We start from the raw sequence: 25,002 nt of genomic DNA, 5'->3' as shown, positions 1-25,002 counted from the left end.
CTTTCTCCATTTCATATGGTATAAAAAATAATGCTCTTTTTCGCCTAACCTCCCTTAAATCGGAGGGAAAATTACTTGAAGATGAACGAGGGCAGCATCGTAATCGAGGTAATGTCTTAACAAACGAAACAATTGCGGCTATTGATGAACATATCCGGTCATTTCCCCTAAAACAGTCACATTACAGCAGCAAAAATATACAATATTTAGAAGCAAACCTAAACGTCAAAATAATGCATGAACTTTTTTTGACAAAACACCCCCAATATCAATGCGTAACATACGACTATTACAGAAAATATTTTAATGATAATCATGGCTACAAATTCCGTCGCCCACAAGTAGACGTTTGCTCAACTTGCGAAGAAATCGAAGCACAAATTTAAAAGTCCATCTCTCAATGCAAATGCAAAGAGAGTGGCGGTTGCAGAAAAAATGATACATCTTAAACGTGCTAAGAAAAATTATAATAAACAGGAAGAAATTTTGGCATTGTGTCAAGAAAGTGTAGATGTAGGAGCCATTGTATTTGATTATATGCAAAATCTGCCGATTCCTAAGATACCAGTTCAAGAGATGTTTTATTTGAGAAAACTATGGCTGTATGTGTTTTGTGTTCACGACTGAAAGACGAATTCTGCTGATTTCTACACTTACCATGAGAGTGAAGCTAAACGGGGTCCAGATGAAGTATGCAGTTTATTGTGGAAAACGATACAGAATATGGATCCCTCTGTCAAAAAACCACACGTTTTAGCGCTGCTTGTGGAGAACAAAATAGAAATAACACCCTTATAAGACTCTTACTAACTCTTGTTGCAATAAATCGTTTTGAGAAAATATATCAATACTTTCCTGTCCGTGGCCATTCGTTTCTACAATGTGACAAAAATTTTGGGACTGCTAAGAGACTTATTAGGAGAAATGACCGAATTTACGTTCCAAATGAATATAATTATCTTATTTTAGCAGCAAAAAACATGGGGTTTACAGTTAAACCTGTTACTTCAAACGACATACTTGATTTTAAAAATTCATGTCAATCATTCAGCGATGTTTCAAGAAAAGCTGAAAGTTATTAGACAAGGCAACAACATTCAAGATCTCGCAATATCGAAGCTTTGAGTATAGTTCAAGTCATAAAGGTTACTTAACATGTTCCGAATTTATCGATGGTTTCGTTAAACATACATTTTTACTTCAAAAACCTTCTAAAACCCGAAAATACCAGAAATTCCGGCATATATTGCTAAAATACCCATAAATGAGAAGAAAAAGAACAATATAAAAAAAACCTAATAAGTTCCTGAGGAATTCAAAGATTTTTATGATATTATTCTGACTTGGCCTACAACTACAAGTACCGAGAGTGACAAAATAGATGTACAATAGTGTTCTTACGTTTTTCTAATAAATTAATAATAATAATGTCAATTATTTCAAATAATTATTTTCTATATAGATCTTATAAATTGGAAGGAGGGAAAAAATCAAACACATTTAAATGTATATATACAAGCTGACCCAGCAAACGTTGTATTGCCGATATTAAAATCGCAATACAAAAGTAACTGTTGATCGTAGATGTGTGAAAATTTTAATTTGTATGTATTTTTTAATGCTGACTCATAATCAAACAAATTTTAGAAAATGTATTGAATTAGGCGTTACTTTACTTTACTCAACGAAATAACACACACTCTGGCTCGTGTAGAGGCGAAACACGTGTCGAATTGTTTTAGGGACAAATATTGGCGGAATTAACACTAAAGAAAACTTAAATCATTTGTATAAAAAACATTAAAAAAAAATGTTTAAGAAAAGAAAAAATTTGGACCAACCTTAACATTTAGGGGGATGAAAAATAGATGTTGTCCGATTCTCAGCCCCCAATATGCACTCAAAATTTAACTACAAACACCGCGACATGAGAATTTTAAATATACAGGGTGTCCCAAAGTTATTGGATATGAAGGAAAAGTACCTTAAATTTCGTAGATAGGGTATTTTACTGAAAGAAGTCTTTTAAAAGTTAGTAATTCTGCATTCAAAGATTTTCTTAAAATTACTTGCCTCGTCTGGGAATCGAACCGAATTTAATGTAAAAAAAAACCCCTACTATTATAATGCCAATCGAAAGTATGGCCACAAACTCATAACTCTTCTTGAGTAACATAATATTTTAAAAGAAACGAACAACGTAAAATGTTTGAGTCAAGTTTCAAGAAAGTTATTTATTGCCGACAACGTAAAGTAGCGATATTATACTTTCATAGATAACATTGATTAGTCGTATATAAGTACCGACTTCATAAAATACTTTATAGCATAGTTTTCCTTATTATAAGTGGACGTGTAGATAAAATGATAAAACTTAGTATTTCAATAAGAGGATACATACAGAGGATATGCTAGAACATCATACAAGAAGTATCACATTTTGAGCATTTAATTAATTAATTTACAAAAAAATACCCACTTAATAGACTAATTTCCTTTAAAATACGTTGTTACTTAAGAATTGTTAAAAGTTTTTTACCATTCTATCGACTGGCATCATAAAAGTAGGGGTGTTTTATTTTAACTTAACTTACTTAACTTTGGGAAGCCCTGTATATATATATATATATATATATATATATATAATCCAATATATATATATATATATATGGATTGTTGGATTTATTCCCTCCTTCCAATTTATAAGATCTATATAGAAAATAATTATTTGAAATAATTGACATTATTATTATTAATTTATTAGAAAAACGTAATAACACTATTGTACATCTATTTTGTCACTCTCGGTACTTGTAGTTGTAGGCCAAGTCAGAATAATATCATAAAAATCTTTGAATTCCTCAGGAACTTATTAGGTTTTTTTTATATTGTTCTTTTTCTTCTCATTTATGGGTATTTTAGCAATATATGCCGGAATTTCTGGTATTTTCGGGTTTTAGAAGGTTTTTGAAGTAAAAATGTATGTTTAACGAAACCATCGATAAATTCGGAACATGTTAAGTAACCTTTATGACTTGAACTATACTCAAAGCTTCGATATTGCGAGTTCTTGAATGTTGTTGCCTTGTCTAATAACTTTCAGCTTTTCTTGAAACATCGCTGAATGATTGACATGAATTTTTAAAATCAAGTATGTCGTTTGAAGTAACAGGTTTAACTGTAAACCCCATGTTTTTTGCTGCTAAAATAAGATAATTATATTCATTTGGAACGTAAATTCGGTCATTTCTCCTAATAAGTCTCTTAGCAGTCCCAAAATTTTTGTCACATTGTAGAAACGAATGGCCACGGACAGGAAAGTATTGATATATTTTCTCAAAACGATTTATTGCAACAAGAGTTAGTAAGAGTCTTATAAGGGTGTTATTTCTATTTTGTTCTCCACAAGCAGCGCTAAAACGTGTAGTTTTTTGACAGAGGGATCCATATTCTGTATCGTTTTCCACAATAAACTGCATACTTCATCTGGACCCCGTTTAGCTTCACTCTCATGGTAAGTGTAGAAATCAGCAGAATTCGTCTTTCAGTCGTGAACACAAAACACATACAGCCATAGTTTTCTCAAATAAAACATCTCTTGAACTGGTATCTTAGGAATCGGCAGATTTTGCATATAATCAAATACAATGGCTCCTACATCTACACTTTCTTGACACAATGCCAAAATTTCTTTCTGTTTATTATAATTTTTCTTAGCACGTTTAAGATGTATCATTTTTTCTGCAACCGCCACTCTCTTTGCATTTGCATTGAGAGATGGACTTTTAAATTTGTGCTTCGATTTCTTCGCAAGTTGAGCAAACGTCTACTTGTGGGCGACGGAATTTGTAGCCATGATTATCATTAAAATATTTTCTGTAATAGTCGTATGTTACGCATTGATGTTGGGGGTGTTTTGTCAAAAAAAGTTCATGCATTATTTTGACGTTTAGGTTTGCTTCTAAATATTGTATATTTTTGCTGCTTTAATGTGACTGTTTTAGGGGAAATGACCGGATATGTTCATCAATAGCCGCAATTGTTTCGTTTGTTAAGACATTACCTCGATTACGATGCTGCCCTCGTTCATCTTCAAGTAATTTTCCCTCCGATTTAAGGGAGGTTAGGCGAAAAAGAGCATTATTTTTTATACCATATGAAATGGAGAAAGCTTGACGGTATACCTGAATTTTTCATTTCCTTTAGTAGCTAAATACGCGAACGAACTGTCACGCTGTTTCGGATTTTCCTGTTTTTTACGGCGGCGATTAACCCTTGCGTATTGAATGAGACTCATCATATATACGTCTTGCTCATTTTTCGGACGTCCACTGTAAACGAATTTAAACAACTGCTGTTTTTCTTCAATGCCAAACTGCTGCGGGCATTTTTTCTTACAGACACAGTTACTTTTACTGTTAGATTTTGTTGACACTAGCCTTCCAGTACTTGCACTCACATAAGATTGGCCAAGTAAACGCTGTGTCTTCTGCTTTTCTTTCTGTATAAATGGATATTTCTAACATCTCTTCTCTTCTTTTTCGGAGTCTCAGCTTCTGACTCATTATCAAGTGAATCGTTACAGCTACTTTCACTGCTCATATTGAAGCTTTAGTAATGAAATAATAATTAAAAGGTTATTAATCTTCACTGCGCAACGCTAACCGTATGCAGTCTCAAAGACAACTAAAATGGCGTCAATTATATCGTAATTGTCGCGCCCCCACCAATAGCGATGCGTTTTTGTCTATCGATAAATAAACAAGCAAAAATAATCACTAACTTTTATACTCGTAACGCTGATAGTTGGAATAAGGCAGGATTTGTTCCGTTCTTCCAACAAAACTTTTTCATGATATAAAAGTGAACATAAATTTTTATGTTCGCTTTTTTATCATAAGCAGCTCTTGTTGTAGCTGTTATTAATGTAACATTAATTCTTAATTTCTCTTTATTGATAAGAACGAAGACTTACTTTGTTTTTTTTTTAAGTTTATTTGTATCGTTGAGCCTGTCAAGATCTTGACATTATTTGATATTATAAGTTCACGATATATGATTGCTTTTAGCTTGAACGCTTCAAACATATCTGTTGGCTAGGAATTAGATCGGCTCCAGTACCGCGACTTACGTAGAACTTACTGACTTTTTACTTTTTACTTGACGACTAGTGTAGTCTATTTTAAGTGATCTGTTTATTCCGTTGTTGTTTTTTCGATTTATAATAAAATTAACAAAACTTAATTGTTTATTATTATGTCCCAACATGTCATTGTAATACTATTATCTAACACTCCTATGTAACGCTGTATCTCCCGAGAAACCACCGACGAAACGGTTCGAAACAGGACTTCAGATCAAATCAAAAATATTTTACTTCGTAGATATATTGCATTACACTTCAAATATACCATTTTTTCATACAGCTCGTTCGGAATGCAGATTTACTTAGGGAAGAACGAGCAAGAAACTCTAAGGTTCTTACGTTTTTCTAATAAATAAATAAGTTTTTGTATTCATTTTTCAAATTCAAATAATTATTTTGTATATAGATCTTATAAATTGGAAGGAGGGAATAAATCCAACACATTTAAATATATATATAAATAAGTATTATATATTTCAGTAAGAATTTATATTTTCTTTAATATCAGTGATGTCACGAGCCTATAAGTTGAAAGTAAAAAGTTATAAAGAATTTTTTAATTATCTCCATTCGTGTTTTTGGGATTTATTCCCTTCTTCCAATTGGTGGTTCAAATCTTAAAGTCATAATTATATAAATGTATAACACATCCTTCATATTTTAAATTTACTTATCAGTTTATTAAAACAAAATAAATCTTATAAATAAGTTTAGTTAGTAATGTTAGAAATTGGTTCTTGTTATTGTTTGTGTTGCGGGAGTCTTAACAGATGGTCTCCGTAACCTTAACACCTTATGATTATCACTCACTTGAACTAACACAATGTCCTTCTTTAGCAACAAAATTTTCTCACTGTTAAGATCCATAAAATATATTTCTGAAAAATCATATTGGTATTTCTACTTTTTTTCATAATCAGCAGCTAGAGATTGATCGTCACAGGTAATTAGACACCACATATCAAAATTAGGTTGGATTAGCTAAGGTATTCCTGGAGTTACATTACAATTATCAGCTGATGTCAAGGCACCTTACTCTGGAGCAAACTGAACGGCTGAAGTGCTGTCAAGTTCATCTTGAATCTGTATTTGATTCTCTATAATGCACTCGTATGTGTACTGCCCGATATTTCTGTGGAATGGACTTAATGTGTCAACAAAAAGCATACCTGCTTCATCTTACAGTCCTAGGAACGCTTGTAGCACTTTTACGGGGCATCAAATTCACCAAATTAAAAAAAAAATATCATCGTCTTAAAATATTACCCCTTCTATACACCCCGACATCATTGTCAGCGCTAGAACTAGATCGTATTTTGGAATATTTTTTAATCCTCTTGCAAAATCACGACGATTTTTCCACTATTTTTGGGTATCTTCACCTGTAAAAAACCGGTTTTTTGTTATAATTTTTTTTTTCTAGATATTTGGTAACCGATACGCCATTTAGAATTATTACCATAATAATCCGCGGCGTGGTATCTGGCGAACACAGTTCTTATTGCGCGGCACATATTTTCATTAATGGTAATAGTGACCCTGACATTACCGAGTCGGCAAGTCGGGCAGTCCCGGTTGTCGTTCCATTTACACCCTTCCTTGAGGCATTTCTGAAATGATTTTTTTACAAATTAATTTGTAAAAAACTTCAATACAAACTTACGTGATACCTACTGTTGAATACCGTTATTATTTTTGGCTACGGCAGGATTCATTTGCTATTAAAGCAAGTCAATCCCGGTGAATCCACTAACACATTGCATATATAAATCATGAACTTTTAATATTTTTATGTAATGTCATAGATATGCACATATTATATGACGTCACAAAATGTTTTTGTCTCGCGCACGAGGTGGAACTACTATGATGGTCAGTGGAGTCTCTACTCCAGCTTCATCTCTGACCATTATTTCATTGATATCGCACCGCTGAAAGGATTCTTTAAATACCTTCGAGTAGTGGAAGTATACTACGATCGATAACAGCAATCCACTGTTCGTCACACTCGTCGAAATTATTTATGAAATATTCCTTCCACTCGTTATACACTGTGTTTAAATATTCCTGTATGATATTTGAAAGGGATATGTAGTAAAGAGAAACCACTATAAATAAAAAATACTAAAAAGACAATTCATATAAATCGTTGTCAAAAACGTTTAAAACCTCTGAATTATTTATTCTACTAGTAAACGAAGCTAATGGAATTTCGACCAATGGCGGATAGCTAGAATCAGCTGTATATATATAGCACACATCAAAAAGTCTAAGCAACATGCATGATATTACAAATTTACCATTTATATTAATTAATTTCTAAGTCTTTATTCACTCAAAGTGCATAGGTATGTAAACTTTTTTGTTATTGATGACATACTGGCTGGTTGTAAATAAAAATCGATTATGTTTTATTTTTTTCGTAAAATTAAATGAAAGGGAATTTGTTTTGATTTAAATGCGTCTTTTTATGGTACGTTTAGTCTTGATTTTATGCCTACCATTTAAATAAATTTAGCGACAAAATTGAATTGTTAGGTATTCTTTACGTCATGGAGCGACGTCATTTGACGGCAAATGAAATGCAAAGAGCTGTAGGGATGTTGCAAGCGGGAAGTAATCAACCTCAGGTATCTCGGCATTTTGGCATTCATAGAAGTGTTATTTGTCGTCTTTGGCAGCGTTACAATAATACAAGGGAACCCGCCTGCATTCAGGCCGTAAAAGGAGTAAAACCACTCGGCAAGACTGGTACATACAACTGACTGCAAGACGCCAGCCGATGTTAACCGCTCGAGAGATAAGTTTGAGGCTACAAAATTCAAGTGGTGTTGATGTAAGTCCCCAAACTGTGCGAAATCGGCTGCATGAGTACGGCCTATGAGCTCGACGCCCAATTAGGTGCCCACGGATAGGTCACGGGAATCGCGCTCGTCGAAATGGTTGGTGTAGAGAACGCAGAACATAGACCCAGGAACAATGGGATAAAATTATGTTTTCCGATCTGTCTGTCTGGCTAACTTATATGAGCGAGCTGCTTCCCCAAATTGACCACTTATCAAGAAAACAATATATTAAAATTGTCTAGTTTATCTAACTGTTGGGAAGCTAGAGCCTAAACATCTATGATAGAAGCTGGTAAAGAAGAAGCTTCTATGGGCTCTGGATAGTGGGAGGTTGAGTCTGTATTATCTGTGTTACAGCTGATGCTACTTGGGGAAAAACGGTCCTATAAGACTAACTTATCCTCTACAGCTAGCGGTGTGGATCTATAATAGGGTAACAATCGGGTAAAATATAACACGTAGGCATGAACAATAAATACTCGTGACGCGAATAAAAATATATTACACACGGAACACCAGTGTCACAAAAGCCGCACCCTTATCCAATTAAATCTTTATATATTACTAGCTGACCCAGCAAACGTTGTATTGCCGATATTATAATCGCGATACAACAGTAACTGTTGATCGTAGATGGGTGAAAATTTGAAGTTGTATGTATTTTTTAACGCTGACTCATAATCAAACAAATTTAAAAAAAAATGTCAAAAAGAATTAAAAATACAAATTTCGTGTGGACCATCCCTAACATTTGGGGGGTGAAAAATAGATGTTGTCCGATTCTCAGACCTACCCAATATGCACTCAAAATTTCATGAGAATCGGTCAAGCCGTTTCGGAGGAGTTCAAAGTTTAACACCATGACACGAGAATTTTATATATTTAAAAAAAATATTCAAGATTGTATCCATTCATAAGATATACAGATGACAAGTGTCAAACTATATAAAATACTAATGGAAAAATAAACAAAATGCTTAAAAATAAAAGTCCATTCATGGGAGTCCGTGACGGTCAGCTTGTATTGACTATTGTATAATTTTTGTATTTTCTATTTATTGCCATAATGTAATCTGTGTTGGATAAATGTTTACTTTTGTATTTGACATAATTATTGAGCGATTGTAAGCAAAATATATAGTACATATTACATTTCTAAAGATAACATAGTTTACGGCTTCTGTTTTTCTATTTTATTTAACTAAATATACCTTTCTATATTTAATTAATTTTGAAAGAACCAAAATTGAAAACGCATTATACTAAACATTAACACATTAACTCTTTGTCTACTAAAACATCGAAATTGTTTACGCGATCTATAAACAGTGCACCGTGTGCGTGAACTCGCACACGAACCCAAAAATACCTGATCTTGCGTGAGTAAATTATTGGCACGGACTCTTAATTACTCGAATGCTCACGTGCCTAGTGCTTGCCGTGGCAATCTCGTTAAACTTTGCACAAAATGTATCGAAGTCAGTCGAGCACAACCTACGGTTTAGAGATGCTCAGCCAGTGGACATAATAATGAACTATGTGTTGAATTATGCCTTAAATTATAGTACGTGATTTTTTTATCGTCCTGTATATTCGACTATCAGTAAGTAGTCTGTGATATTAGAACCGGCTGGAGATCGAGTCACTCACCAGGCAGTAGTTGTGGAGACAGGCGGTGGTGGCGGGGCCGACCGCTACCTCGTGGCAGATGGAACACAGGAAGTGCTGCGTCACGTACTCCTCGAACTCCTGCGACACGCGCCCACGTTTACCATTTTACACAAGTGCTGATAAATTAAGTACGCCGCTCTTTGCTTGAATTGTGTAAATAATGAAATGATATGGACTAAATTATTCTCATTGTTAATATATAGTACTTTTACCAGTGGGAGGCTCCTTTGCACAGAATGCCGGCTGGGTTATGGATACCATAACGGCGCATATATCTGCCGTGAAACATGAATGTGTAAGCATTACTGCGTTTTAGTCTGAAGGGCGCCGTAGCTAGTGAAATTACTGGGTAAATGAGACTTAACATCTCATGTCTTAAGGCGACGAGCGCAGTTGTAGTGTCGCTCAGAATTTTTGGGGGTTTTCAAGAATCCTAAGCGGCACTGCATTGTAATGGGCAGGGCGTATCAATTATCATCAGCGGAACGGTCTCCTCGTCTTTTCCCTTATTTTCATAAAAAAAATAGTTACTTCTAAGTAAAAAAAAATTAGATTCAAGAGAAGTATTCACATATATTATAGAAATATTCATCATATACTAAAACCATATCTGAAACACGTTGCGTCTTATGGTATAAGTAATTTTCTGAACGGTTCAGTAGTTTTCGCAGTATAACCAAACGAAAATACAGGCACTCCATTTATTACTACATATATAGATATTAGATTATAAACAACAGTCTGATGATGACACTGAACAGTCATGAAGGTCTATCTATCATAATAAATAGTCTAAGGTGAAAGGAAAAGTATAGGGTATGACACATTCCTTGAGCAAAATGTCAGAGATGTCTTATATAAGATGACGATTGAGGTGCTACAAATGGTGTGAAATAATAAGGCAAGGGTAATAAGACACAAGAAAAGAATTTTTAAGTTTTATCAGGCCTGTTTCGGCTATGGACGTGAGGCCTCACGAGCGAGCAATGACGCATGCACAAGCTGCTCCCGTAGCGTACCTAATCGGTCCGACCGATCATTTTAAAATGGAGAAACATAAAAAAAGCAAAGCTAAAGATCATGGCGAATCAAAATATTTTTTCAGCTTCCTAAAGACGCTGAAACAATCTTAAAGTGATTATTATTATAATAAAATTACCATTCATGTTAGCTACCTATTTATTTCTTACATATGTGGGTGATACTGAAAGTTTTCAGAACTGGCCAGTTAGAAACATTGCCAATGAAAACTGTTTTTGTATTTCAATTTTAGAACTCTTTGGTAAAATAATGTAGTATATTGCATTTAATTGTCATTTGTTTTTGTGAATTGGCGGCAAATCTAAAACTCTTGTTACACTCTTGTTGTGAAAATGAACCTAACGCGAGAAAATTTCGGTCAATGATATATTATGACTCATTGTGGGCTTACTCAACAACAAAGCTATGATTAGCATTTCTTAATGAAGCCCCATCTCGTGGTACTATTTACAATTGGTTTAACGAGTTTAAGCGTGGACGTAGCAATCTCAATGATGATCCGCGTGAGGGACGTCCTTTAACAGCGACTACTGATAAAGGACGTCCTCACATGAAGATAACAGCAGTGCTGTGCGACGCATGATAGAGGAAGATAAGAGAGTGCCCTATCAGCAGATGCGGGCAAGGCATCTGTATGAGTCAAGTTCAAAAAATATTACACGAACACTTAGACGTCAAGAAGCTTTGTGCCAGATGGATTTCCCATACTTTAACCGACAATCAGAAACACCTTCGCATGGACTGGTGTCGCCAAATGTTAAATAAGTTCAACGAAGGTGACAATGCTGTATTTAACATCGTCACAGGTGATGAAAGCTGGATATATTGTGTCGTGTTTTCTTTCGAGGATCGCCCAACTAAGGTAAAGAAAGGAAGAAGTCAAGTAAAAAAGATGATTGCCTCATCAATATGTTATGTTTTGAAAGTGATAACCCTCACTTCTAGGATTAATACACAAATAAAAATTTGAAAAAAAAAATATGAACGATGCGGGATTCGAACCCAACGAACCGAAAAATCGAACAACCTGAGAGTTGAACAAAGCGAATCCCACATCGTTCATAAAATTTTGTTTTTCAAATTTAATTTGTGTATTAATCCTAGAAGTGAGGGTTATCACTTTAAAACATAACATATTTTTAGATTTACAAGAGCGACATCTCAAGTCAATTTCCTAATATGCAAATATTGTAACTGTAAAGTAGATCCTGTAGATGAAGCCACAACCTAAGAGTTGAACAAAGCAAACATAATTTTATAGCGAGGCGGTACTCGAACGGTTGGCTCAGTTGGTTAGGGCACCGGCACGGAACGCCGGAGGTCGTGGGTTCGAATCCCGCATCGTTCATAAAATTTTGTTTTTCAATTTTTATTTGATGATTGCCTTGATGATTGCCCGACCAAAGAATGCTTTGATCGGAAAGGTCAATTCGCGACAGTTGTGCTAGAAGATGGAAGGACAGTTACTGGTATGTCAATCGCTGTTTGCCTGTTGTCTTGGAAAAAATTCGACAGCAGTGCCCCCGAAGCAGGAATCTCCTTCACCACGACAATGCTTCAGCGCACTCCGCAAAACGGAATGTTGAATATTTGGCAGGTGTCGAAATAATGAGTCATCCGCCATACAATCCTGACCTGGCGACCTGCGACTTTTATTTATTCCGAAGAACTAAAGATAAATTCGAGGTATTCGCTTTACGAGCCCTGAAGATGCGGTGAAAGCGTACGAAAATGCCATAGAAGAGACCCCCAAAGGGGAATGGGCCCACTGCTTTTCTCAGTGGTTCCATCGAATGCGACGATGTGTAGAGAGGAACGGAGATTACTTCGAAAAACAATAAGAGTATTGCCAACTTTCTACATTAAGCCGTTTTTCATTTTCAATGTTACCCAGGTACAAAGTAGGTTTGTCTATGTCGTGGTCTTCCAACGCATACATTACTATCTGCAACTAATGTACACGTATTTTCACACACACATTTTCTTGGTTCATAATCCAAAATAACTGAATACCTTTTGTTATAATAAGTAATAGTACGAAGAATGTTGCGTGACGTCATTTCGACAAGTAGGCGACACGCTGCAAATGAACAACAGTATGACGTCTTATATCGTTAATTATATGAGAGGGACCGGATGGGCTAGTGGTTCACCCGCGGCACCAGATGTGTTGGAGATGTGTTACCGGCCTTTGAAGTGACAGTGTGGGCTGACCTTAAATATCTCAAAGTTGTATCGGCTGATTCCACTCTGAGTTTGTACGAAGCGACAACTTTCTTACAGACAGAACGGCACAGTAAGTGATGTAGAAGACGTTTAGCAATGTCGAAATGACTGCGCCTCACCTTTCTCCCTTTTTTTCCGCAAATTGCAAGTCCCTCGTCCCACAGATTAACATTTTCTTTGTCGGCTTGGATGGCCTCTCTCTCTGCAATGCTTATTAAGCTGTTCATATTTTGAGCCGTATTATGTTTTCTATTCCACAACGTGGAAGGTATCTTGATGCCGCAACTTTTTGCTGTTATGTCTGGAATTAAATCTTGCTGATTAATATGAGTGGGATTTTTATAGATAATAGATTAGACAACGAGACAAACAATTATTTTAAATTATCAGAAAATAATAATATAAGACTTGGAAAATTACTATAATTAAGGTTGAAAGTGGAACGATTTAATAAAATACTAGAACTGATCAGATGTAAGTATAAATGTTTGTTCATTGATTTTTATATAATAGAAGGCATGGGGGCCAGCGGAGCAGCAGAATGAGAGTGATCACCCGCGTCGACTAAGCTCTGGTCGGGTGAGAGATCGCCCGACGAATCACATGAGAACAAATCTACTAAAACTCTAGTTACTACTCGTAGCACAATAATCTAATCTAATTCTTACTATTACTATTACGTATGAATATTATTATTCATAACTAGAATATTTCAGTTTTTTTTGTAAATAATTACAACTTGTTTATGCATCTTAGAAAAAAATATGTAATATTATGATTACTACGACTAGTTACTTTCGGTTTCTTCCAACTTTGATGTTTTGGTGACTGGTTCAGGCGACTGGTTGGGTGATGGGTTCGTTGACGCTTCAGGCGAGTAGGGCGGGGTGTAGGGTGGCCAAAAGGTCGGCGATCCTGGCGGAGTGTCAGGTGTCGGGTCTACTGGCGACACGGTTCTCAAGCTCGTGCTCGGTTGCACCAGCCACTTCTCCTGCAATCACAGTATTCGTCATCATCAAGATATCTTGTATGGACTTCTCTTCCAAGTGACCACGGAACTGAACGTCGCTCGATATATCGAAAGTAAGTAGGCCGATACTGGCTGTAGCAGTTAGAGGAGTGATCTCGAATCGAGGGGATACGACAAAAGGAGACTTTTTAACGTTGACAGCACAAACTTGTGTTGCATAGTATAGTGTCGATTTCAAACACAAGTTGTTCCAGTTCTTGTTGACGCTATTCCGGGACATGCTTTCGTCTGCTTAGCAATGAATACTGCTAATTTGCAGCATATCATTTATATGCAGAAGAAACAGTGTAGGGGATAGCATCTACTGCACTGTATGCCATCTCGTGTCATCAACGGTGCCGGATGCATCAAAAGCACTCGTTAATTGACGTGGAAGAGACAGTTCTTATATCGAGTCACCAAATATAGTGACGGTACAAGCCCAGCCGGACTCCAGACCCCGGGCGGGGGTAGTCACTCAACACCAAATATACAGCAAGGACTAACAGACGGATAGTACAGCAGCATACTCACCACGACGTGTCCTGGCAACCAGGGTGCCGGGCTGGGGTCGTCCCTCCGCAGCAGATACTTCCACACCCTGAAGCAGGAAGGCCCCGTCTCCAGGTAGTACTTCACTACCTTGTAGATGCCGTCGTATCTGTTCAGGGATAATTCAATAATCAATAATTACACTTTCGGGTCTCGTTCATGAGTTTTAACTTGCGCGCCAAACAATATCACAACAAGCCACACTTAGCTCCGTGACATCATTGAAGATAGTCACTCCTTGCCGACCTCGCATCTGGCGACACTCTGCAAGTTTTCGATATACTGTCGAGAAGAGTACCAGAGTGGTAGTACAGATGTTTAATCTTTATTGTTGTCCAAACTATTTAGGTATAATTGTGAGCATGGAGCGCGACAATAATGTAGATAACGCAAAATGTCAAGAAGTGAATAACTTAGTTAGACCGTAATGTGTGGTAATGAATAGCCCACCTGAATCCCTGGCACGGCTGAGGCTCGGTCAAGCCCGTGTTCTTGTACAAGGTGCGTACCACACGCACTGGCAGCCCACGCCGCCAATCCACGCCCGCGTGGTAGCCGTTCTTGCGTAGCCGAGCCACGCAGTTCCTCGCCAGTGCCCTGAGTCACAAATACAAAGTGAACAGATCGCGTCCCCAGAACAGTGAAGGAAAGCGATTGGGGAACGTTAGCACACGTGCATACACGGAAATAATTATTTTTACCATCCAGCTAACTATGATATACGACAGTTGTGTGATAATAGCAACAAGGTCATATCTTAAAACAATTAAGATATTTTTACTAAATAAAACCCACTAGAGGTGAAGCTGCAGCCATATGGAGCGAAACCACTGCTACCCGTACCTTATGCTCAAATTAAAAAGTAGCTACAGCAACAGGCAGGCAAAAAAAGAATGCGGTTCTGGTGCCCCCAAAGAGGTTCACCCGCAACCTGATGAGACAGAGGGACAAAATACGTAAAATAGGTAGGTGTTGTTAACAGTCATTGTCCCTTGAACAAGCATGCATATAGATGCATGATAGCATAGATCTATGATAGCATAGATGTAACAAACAGGCCTGCAGTGGATTTAAGGAGGCTGAAGAAACTCCAGAACACGTATATATGGAATGCAGGAGTGTGGCCGAACAACAGGCACAAATCCTCGGATATCCAGCATCGCTCCCGGATGCCGACAGAAATTTTAATAGACTGCTTTACTTCTGGGATGATTTGGGCTGTTTGGAGTATGAAGACGAACGGACACGTAAAATGGCCCAAATAAGATTTGTGTGTGTATGCGCGCTTAGTGTGCAAACAGCCCAGCTAAACTAACTGAATAAGATACTCACTAAAGTCGGCGACAATTAAATAATTGTAGGCGTGTCCACATTATCTCAAACTTATTAACTAAAATAGTACCTACAAGATATGATATTGTTTTTTTATGCATTCAAAGCAAACCCATTGTGTAAATAAATTTTCCGTCAACTTGTAAGCCACTAGGGTCACTCACATCCGGCGCATGTTATTATTATGCCCATCTGCGCCCCTTACTTACCGCTAATTAATATCCGAGTACTTTCTGGATAGGCCTAGTCAGCGTTGTATTTTATCATGTACAAGCCTGGAATGTTTACTCTCCCATTCTTAAGTTCCTTCTTATTGCATATCATTTCCGTTCCTGTACCGACGTGCACATTTAGTATAATTATTCCATGAAAAAGATACTTTAAGTAGACTAAAACGTGTAACGTTTTTGTAAAGAGAACAGAAGTCGCATGGGCTACATTTATAGGGAGTTTCGTAAGGAATATGATATGACCACTGAGGAGTTCAGAGCGAGGGCTGAACACGAGGAGAGCGCTCGCGACAGGAGACGATTGCATAAGTATATTATTATCGGATTTTTATAGTACAGAGGATAATAAATAAATATTCTTTATCGGTCTTAACAAATTCTCCATAGCAAATAGTAGCAAGAACCAACTTTTAAGCATATAAAGAATGCTTGTGCCAGGAGGCTCTGCTCTTTCTTACCCACATATAATGAAATAATATGATAAAACTTGTGTGTGTTTTAGCGTATGTGTCGTAAGAGCAACTCAGTATCATCATAATTTAGTGGTAGTACCCAGGTGATTAATGCAATTTTACATTCATGGGCGTTTTTATTATATATATGTAACTGTTTCCTGATTTTATTATAAAGATATGTATACTGCATGCTAGAGAACTCCCTCCTAAATGGTGTAACAAAGGCAACTTTGTCTTTCCTTCGTTTGTGTTCAATATTAGGATCGTATGTTATTAATTAAACTATAAAAGCTGATGGTGACAGGCAAGGTAGATGGCAGGCGTCCCAGAGGACGCAGTTCCACGAGATGGTCGGACCAAATACAATCTGCTCTTAACATCAAGTTCCATGATGCCCTTCATAAGGTTAAGGATCGCAGCAGATGGAGGGGAATCGTACGGGAGAAACTGATGCAGCGGGGGAGTCACGACCCTCAGTAATGAGGAAAACGACGCGAGGAGGATGTTATTAATTTATGCAATTTTAGAACACACTGTACAATATATAACTTTCTGACTGTTAATAGGCGTTGTCGCTTAAAGTGCATGACCTTTAAAAGTCCCCTTTGGGATCTTTCTACTTCCAGTAATCTTGACTTAATAGCACCACCCCGTACTGCGATACAATATATAGTAACAGACTGAACTAGAGATATATATACAATGACGTATGTCTAGAAAGTCGTTTTATATATATCATGCAGTAAATATACCAACTAACGGACAAGTGGTTTTAATTGAAAGCGAAATATCAACGTACTAGATCTGCGATAAAAGCTTTCATAGTTGTGTCAGCCACCCTCCAGCCTTTGACGTGACCAAACGGTGTCAGCTGCGTGATGGTGGTGTATGTTGGGGAAGACCGCAGTCAGTCTAGCACTTACTTGTTCTCTTTGGTCAGCGTCTGGTGCGTGGAGTCGTTCTTGCCGCTGCCGGAATACGTGAACTCGTACCCGGAGTCTTCGACATCGTAGTCATTGGCTGCAACCAACACGACAAATATACTGGTCGTAACAGTTGTAACAGACAACTAACCCGTTACTTTGCATCTGCCACTAACCTGAGAGCAGGATGCTGTAGACGCCGCGCTTGTCGCGCCCATGGATACCTGACACAGGTGGTAGATGCACGCCCGACTCGGACACCTGCGGACACGCCCTCAGCTGCATTACAATTATAAAATTCAGAAGCCGAATCGGTCCAAGTATCAACTATCTAGTACCGTAAAGTAGTAACCTTTACCACACAAACGTTTTATAACAAGTCTTTTAAAATTTGTAACACATTTTCTGCGATCATATTGTAAAAGCATGTAAGTACAATCGCCCTATAAAAGGCTCACTAGCTCAATTCAACCGAATAGAAGGCATAACAAGTTTATGTTTGTTCCTCATATTATTGCCGCAGAGTTATGATTGTCGTGGTTTCTAGCAAATTCCTTAAAGTGCTTCTGAACATATAGAACATTCTCAAGAATATATAGAGATGATTCGTCATATAAAACCACGGACGAGTAAATAAATAAGGACTCCGTGTCACCTTACATAACAGTGTAGCACCAAAACAAGCCGATTAACGTGTAAATACATAGCCCCAGGCACACACTTACACTACTACAGGCCGATAGGCTGCCATTATGAGAATTGTCATCGTCTGTGACAGATCAGTTTGCGTCTCAATAAAATATTTTAAAAATGCCGTCGTGCGTTGTGAAAAAGTGTAAAAATGATACTTTATAAGTATTTGTGGCCATATATGATTATTTAAGGTACTAAACTAGTATCCCCCGTAACCGCAAACACACTAGCATAATGTTGCTTCACTTGCTAATATCACGGCCGCGGCGCGGAGTCCTTCTTTTTTTACTCCTCCGTGTATAAACCTTGTTTTTTTTTCACTTTGATATGAGTAAAACAATACTACCTTGTGTGTTTTTTTCTCAGAATGTGTAAAATTGTGTTTAATTTAATGTAAATAAATATTAAATATTAACCGTCCCATTCTCAAAATGTTAAATATAGGTGATGCGTAGTTCACCGGGTTGTCTAGTATTATATATATTTTTTTTATAATATTTTCGTCTTGATAATTTTAATCTTTCAAACTTTGAAATAGGCGATAAATATTGTCCAAATGTGAGTCTCGTGCCAGAGTTTGGCGAGTCAACATGTCCTGAGGATGCCTCGTGTAGAATTATTTAAAGACAAATAGTGACGGAACTAACACTTAAGAAAGTTTAATACATTTGGATAACTGGATTTCCGCAAAGTAAAGCCTTAAATATTGTATATATAATTTAAAGTATTATTTTTTTGCCTAACAAAAATAAATAAAATAAAATAAATTATTATTATATATTATATTTTTTAGAATTGAATTTAATGAGATAAGGGACGAGACGAGCAGGGCGTTCAGCTTAAGGTAATTGATACGCCCTGCCCATTACAATGCAGTGCCGCTAATGATTCCTGAAAAATTCATGAAAATCAGAGCAAGTCACCTTGAGACATAAGATGTTAAGTCTCATTTGCCCAGTAAATTCACTAACTACGGTGCATATTTATTATAAATATAACTATACTCTCTTAAGATATTTGAATTAGAATTATACGAAATTCTCGCGAATTTCACAAGCCGAAGATACGGAACTATTGGTTCTAACTCTCTCAGATTAATAATAAAATAATTTAAATTGGATCATCGTTTACGTGACAACTAAATAGTGTGTTGAGATGATTATCAAAGTACATTTAAGTACACACACACCAGGAGCTACTACTAAATTATTACAATATAATTATAAAAGTGTATAAAAAGTAAAGTAAAGTACATTAATTACCTGTTCCCTGTCCCCCCACATCATACCGACGTCAACTCCTGGGATCGGCCCAAAATGGTCGATAGGTATTCGAGAGGTCTTGGTCTTACCTGACAATAATTAACAGATTATTTATTGAAAATGAGGAATTATTTAGAATAATTACAATACTTCGATTGATCATCCATCTGGTTGAAAGCTGAAACTGCTTTAATGTCACGTAATGGAAATAAACAATATGTACAACATATAATTGATAATTATATGATTATAATCAATGTTAATATATTTTACAATTCGATAATTATTATCGACCATTGTCAGCTGTCATATTTCCGCACTACGTCCAACCACAGCTTTAATAATGAGACAATCTAACAGTGGATCGAATCTTATTTAAAACTTCCTGAGTGAAATAACAGTACCCTAAGCCAGATCGTATTAGACAAGCTATACGCCAGTAATAGCACTACTATCAATCCACCCATTATAGAGATGGTCTGGAACAAACAGTGGATAGGCATTTTGAAAATTTTGTATCCTTGTATAACTTGTGTAATACTTATATGCACTAATAAGATATTATAATGATGTTGCAAAAGGATACTTTTTTGTTATGTTTCTTATTTAAGAGGGGGTAAACGGGCCTCAGACTAACGATATGGGAAGTGGTAAGGGAAGCACCCATGGAAATCCGGAAAGCCAGGGCTCAAGTGATACGTTGCTTGTCTTTAAGGTATGCTGTAAGCTTGAAGGACCATGTGTGGTATCTGTTAGGGTAAACTGCAGCCGGTTGGTTGGCAATTGGTTCCACAAAGTTGTCATCAAGAGCCGAGTTGGACGCGAAAAGGGAGCCTAGGAGATCAGCTTTCTCTTTCGCGTCATGGCTGGCACAAATTTACTTGAACAGCCTTATTGAGTGACCAGAACATAAAAAATCCCGAGGGAAGGCCAATTCTGCCTATGTCCTTCGCTTCAGTAATAACTTTTGAGGGACCTGGAGTCGTGATTGTGTTGTATTTTAAGTTCAATGGTTTTAAACAATTTGTTATTTAAAGTGATAACCCTCACTTCTGGGATTAATTTGAGTTCAACTGGGTTGGAATGGTTGGCTCAGTTGGAAAGAGCGGTCGGATGGCAGAGTCTTTCAGATTACCCCGGATAAGAGGGTAACCAGAGAGTAAATCTGTGTCTCGGTCAACAAAAGCAGGGCCCACTTCATCCTCTCCTCCACTTTTAAATAGTGGATGGCGTTCAAACTATATCGAAGTTCTTTTATGTTACTTAAGTCAACAGCAAATGTGGAGGAGGGTGATGTGAGCCTTTTGCTCTGTTTGCCCTGAGTCAGGATAGGTTTGCCCCCTCCGGAGTACACGGGGCAACCCAGGCCACATAAATTAATAACTTTTTATTCGTAGATTAAAAATCATGAAGTCACTCACCGAGGAGCGTCATCCCTTTTCCCCAGTCTCTGGAAGTCGAGGACTGATGGGAGTTGCCGGAATCGACGACTCTGCATTTCGGGCACTGCCAGCCACCATCTGGCACCTTGGTCACCATGGGGCTGAAGCACGTAGTGTGAAACTGACGGTGGCACTTGTAACAAACCACGATCTGTGTACAACAATTCTATTTCAATGTGTTGCTACACATTGTTTCTTTGACTTTCCGCTAAAAAAAATTTAAAAATTCATAAATTGGGGACCTAGTTATTTATTTACCCCTTTTTTAGAAAATCGAGTTTTTATCTGCAGATCTCGACGTTTTATGGTCCTAGGAAGCTTCTCCGACTATTCCCGCGATGAAGACCTTACGTCTATATTTATGTATGGGTGTGTGTGCTTATGTGTGTGAGAGTGTGTGTATATAGATGTATGTAAAACCTCTTATAACTTTTGAACGGCTCGATCGATTTCATCGCGTTTAGCGCCATTCGAATGGGCTTGACCAAACATAGATTTGGAATACAATTCGGACCGATAGATTTTAAGAAATCTCAGAAAACTACGAAATTAATTTCACATGTGGTTTATTTGGAATAACTTTAAAACTGCTTTACAAATCGATTCCAAAAACAAAACAGCTCTTAACATTAAGAAACCACGTTGATCTCCACCAAGCTGGTCAAAATCAGTTGATTCGTTCGTTAGTTATCGTTAACGACAGAAAACCGAAAAACGTGTTTTTTCGGTATTACTTCGAAATTCCGAATTCGATCAATTGAATCTCAAAGATTCTTTATCTCACAAAAAATTGCGTCAAATGCCAACAACCACGTGAAAATCGCTTCATGCATTCAAAAGTTATTGGTTCTAGAGGCACGCTTATATTTCCTCTTTAGAACTTTGCAGCCGGACTGCATCCTTTGAGCTCAAGTTGGATACGCCACTTTTTTGCAGTCAGATGCTGCTTAAACAGTTAACCGACTCAACCAATTCATACGAATTAAACCAATTCATAAGTTGATTTAAATAAAAAAGTGTGTGTGTCAGTTCCGACACACGACTGGAGTTTACTCCTCAAGAACCATTGTCTTTGAACAAGTACTAAACAAAATCAAGTGTAATGGAGTCGGTTACAAACAGACATACAGCAGAAGCTAATAAAAGCGTATTAATTAAAAAAGGTCGACATCATATGTAAGGGAAATTAACGCATGAATGAAAATTCTTAAAGAATATATATATTTTTGTTTTATTTACATTTTTACGACTATTCGGCGAAATCTTATATATAAAATTCTCGTGTCACAATGTTCGTTCCCGTACTCCTCCGAAACGGCTTGACCGATTCTCATGAAATTTTGTGAGCATATTGAGTAGGTCTGAAAATCGGCCAACATCTATTTTTCATACCCCTAAATGTTAAGGGTGGTCCACACAATTTTTTTTTTAATTTTTTTGACATTTTTTTTAAATTTGTTTGATTATGAGTCAGCATTAAAAAATACATACAACTTCAAATTTTCACCCATCTACGATCAACAGTTACTTTTGTATCGCGATTTTCATATCGGCTATACAACGTTTGCTGGGTCAGCTAGTATTATATAAAAATATTTTACATTTAAGTAGATCTTACATGATTACTTACATCTTTATAATTATAGTATCGAATCATTAATTATCATAACTGAAATACAAAAATAGTATTTGATTGAAAATGAATCATAATAATTTTAAAGAAATTCTAGATATTAAAAAATAAAATAATAGGTTAGGTTTAAAATTGTCTATTTGGCGTGAAATGCGCTATATATACTCTCCATATTAAATTAAACATTTAATTATGTGCATAGCTCATAAAAATTTGTATGAACTATATTGATAATTCAATCTATCTATCTATCTTCTATATATATTATAAAAATGAATTGCTGTTCGTTAGTCTCGCTAAAACTCGAGAACGGCTGGATCGATTTGGCTAATTTTGGTCTTGAATTATTTGTGGAAGTCCAGAGAAGGTTTAAAAGATGAATAAATATGAAAATGTTCGGAATTAAATAAAAACAACGATTTTGATTTGCCTTTGATGTGTCCCCCGTCGCTTGGATATCAAATTAAAATAATATTTTAAAATGATTAACTAATAACAATTTTTATATCTTTCTAAAAACAAAACAAAAAATATAATTTATCAGAAAACTTAAAATTTACTAACTCACTGTATCATAACTGTGAATTTGAAACCTTATAAATAGCCAGTATTTCAGGAAAACTCTGTTTTGTAAGTAAACAACTTCATGTGTAATTAACCGAAAATAATAATAAAATTTCATTCATACCGAGTATTTTTTTTATTTGTTTTAATAAAAAAAGGATTCGTTTTGTTTGTTTTAAGTTTATTTTATACAAAAGTTTAGGTCTTTTACTTATCGATTGAGGCAGCACGAAGTCTGCCGGGTCAGCTAGTATTTAATAATATACAAATCACACACGTTTATATATACAATACATGTCAATGCCATATTAATATATGAATTGTAACTTACTTAGTACCCACGTGCTTATCAGATTTTACGGCACTATTCGTTACACCACTTTCTTCCATAACTGCTAGAATTTAAACATAAATTTATGAAAGTATAATAATAAATCAATTTCAATAATATAATAAAGCTTCAAAATACAAGAAAGTGAAAGGTGCGCGAGAAATGATGCACCAAAAACGTTACTATGCCATTTGATGAGTAGGTTTTACTCTCAATATTTTTCTCATACCGGGCGCCTTATATGAAAATCAAATCTTAAGGAGTAAACTCCAAAAAATAAATCTTAAGAATCGCAGCAATAAGAAATTGCATCACAATGAAAAAGCTTAATGCCAGCAAAAGCACGACTGGCTGAGATCTATAGACCGTACTAAGAATTTGCTCAAACTTTACTGACGTAAAACTTTTTGTACACTATAAACATCTCAACCATAGATCGTATGTACCAATAACAACATTTACCATAAACACCTTTCCTATAAAGGATTCCAACTGCCAAACGAGTCTGACCGCACCCGACCTTGATACAACAAAACGCTTTTAAAAAGGATGTATTTATTATCATCATTATAGAGTACATGTATGTAATTGTTTTCAGCAGAACATCATTGTTGTTGTGTGTGTATCTCGTCAAGTTACTTCCCTCGCTCAGCAAGCATAGCAGCCCACATTCCTTGCAGCAACATCTCCATTAAGAATATTATCCAAATGAAGTATATCACAAAACGCATATCTTACAGGTAGGCTTAAGACAACAAATAAAAGTATAAAAACATTTCTGGGAAAACCCGTGAATACATCTACTTACAATGTTTACAAATAAAATAAAACAAACATTAATTTAAACAATATTCGCAAGTAACTCGTTTGAACGTGATCGTAAACAACTTGTAAATTGATTCCATCGCATTACATACATTGTTTGACCTTTTTCGCATTTAAAAATAACAAAACACAACTGAAATCGTAAATGTATGTGTCAACTGTTTATGTAGGTCTTCTGTCACGAAATATATCAATATGAAGGAATGAAGACTAGTACTTCAAGTTAATGACTGTATGTTTCCTCTTTCAGGTCCTGTGTTAAAACTGAAGGTCACAAGTGGAGTGGTTATATTCCTCCCTATTTTTAATACACTTCAAGATTTGTAGTAAAAATGTACACCAGTGAGACTACTTTAAACTTTTCAGGTTTTTCTTAAAAGGAAAAATAAATGGAACCCTTATAAAATCACTTTATTATCCGTCTATACATACAACTATACATTTGTAACTAAATAAAAAAACAAGGTCTTTATGCAAGAAACGGCTGTCCAAATCAGTTCTGCCTCAATAACTTGAGAGTGCCATAATGGAGGTATAAAATATTTTGCATTGTATTTGTTTGGGTTTCGTGAATCTTATATATTTGTGCTACAGTACTAGAGACGAGCTCTATGCGGGATTGTAAATTTCTCGCAAAATTCTTCCATTACTTCTCTCTCTCAGACAAGAGCACAAATGCCACCTATTGCGTACGACTACAGCTAACAATCACATCACATATTTTATTCCATAAGTATGAATAACAACGTTAGTGAAGTAAACTATGCATTTATTACTGACAACACAAAACATATGTAAGTACATAGTAAAATTAACAAATT

The 25,002-nt window shown here is 36.1% G+C and overlaps 1 protein-coding gene across 1 annotated transcript; it reads right to left on the bottom strand.

Annotated features, from left to right (window-relative positions):
- Nucleotides 1-5,798: 5,798 nt before the first annotated feature.
- Nucleotides 5,799-23,947, bottom strand: LOC126978535 (E3 ubiquitin-protein ligase UHRF1-like). The gene is made up of 13 exons (XM_050827463.1): nt 23,819-23,947; nt 23,357-23,420; nt 20,808-20,979; nt 19,387-19,475; nt 17,608-17,710; nt 17,432-17,528; nt 14,942-15,088; nt 14,474-14,600; nt 13,726-13,921; nt 13,050-13,231; nt 9,643-9,741; nt 6,606-6,756; nt 5,799-6,528 (listed from the first exon to the last, which is right to left on the bottom strand). Exons 3-13 carry the CDS (start codon nt 20,923-20,925, stop codon nt 6,509-6,511), a joined length of 1,329 nt encoding a protein of 442 aa, XP_050683420.1. The 5' UTR covers nt 20,926-20,979; nt 23,357-23,420; nt 23,819-23,947; the 3' UTR covers nt 5,799-6,508.
- Between the last annotated feature and the right edge of the window lie 1,055 nt (nt 23,948-25,002).

This window comes from Leptidea sinapis, chromosome Z (genome assembly GCF_905404315.1).
Source record: "Leptidea sinapis chromosome Z, ilLepSina1.1, whole genome shotgun sequence".
In the NCBI taxonomy this organism is placed as follows: Eukaryota; Metazoa; Arthropoda; class Insecta; order Lepidoptera; family Pieridae; genus Leptidea; species Leptidea sinapis.
This window is presented reverse-complemented; position numbering and strand designations above follow the sequence as displayed.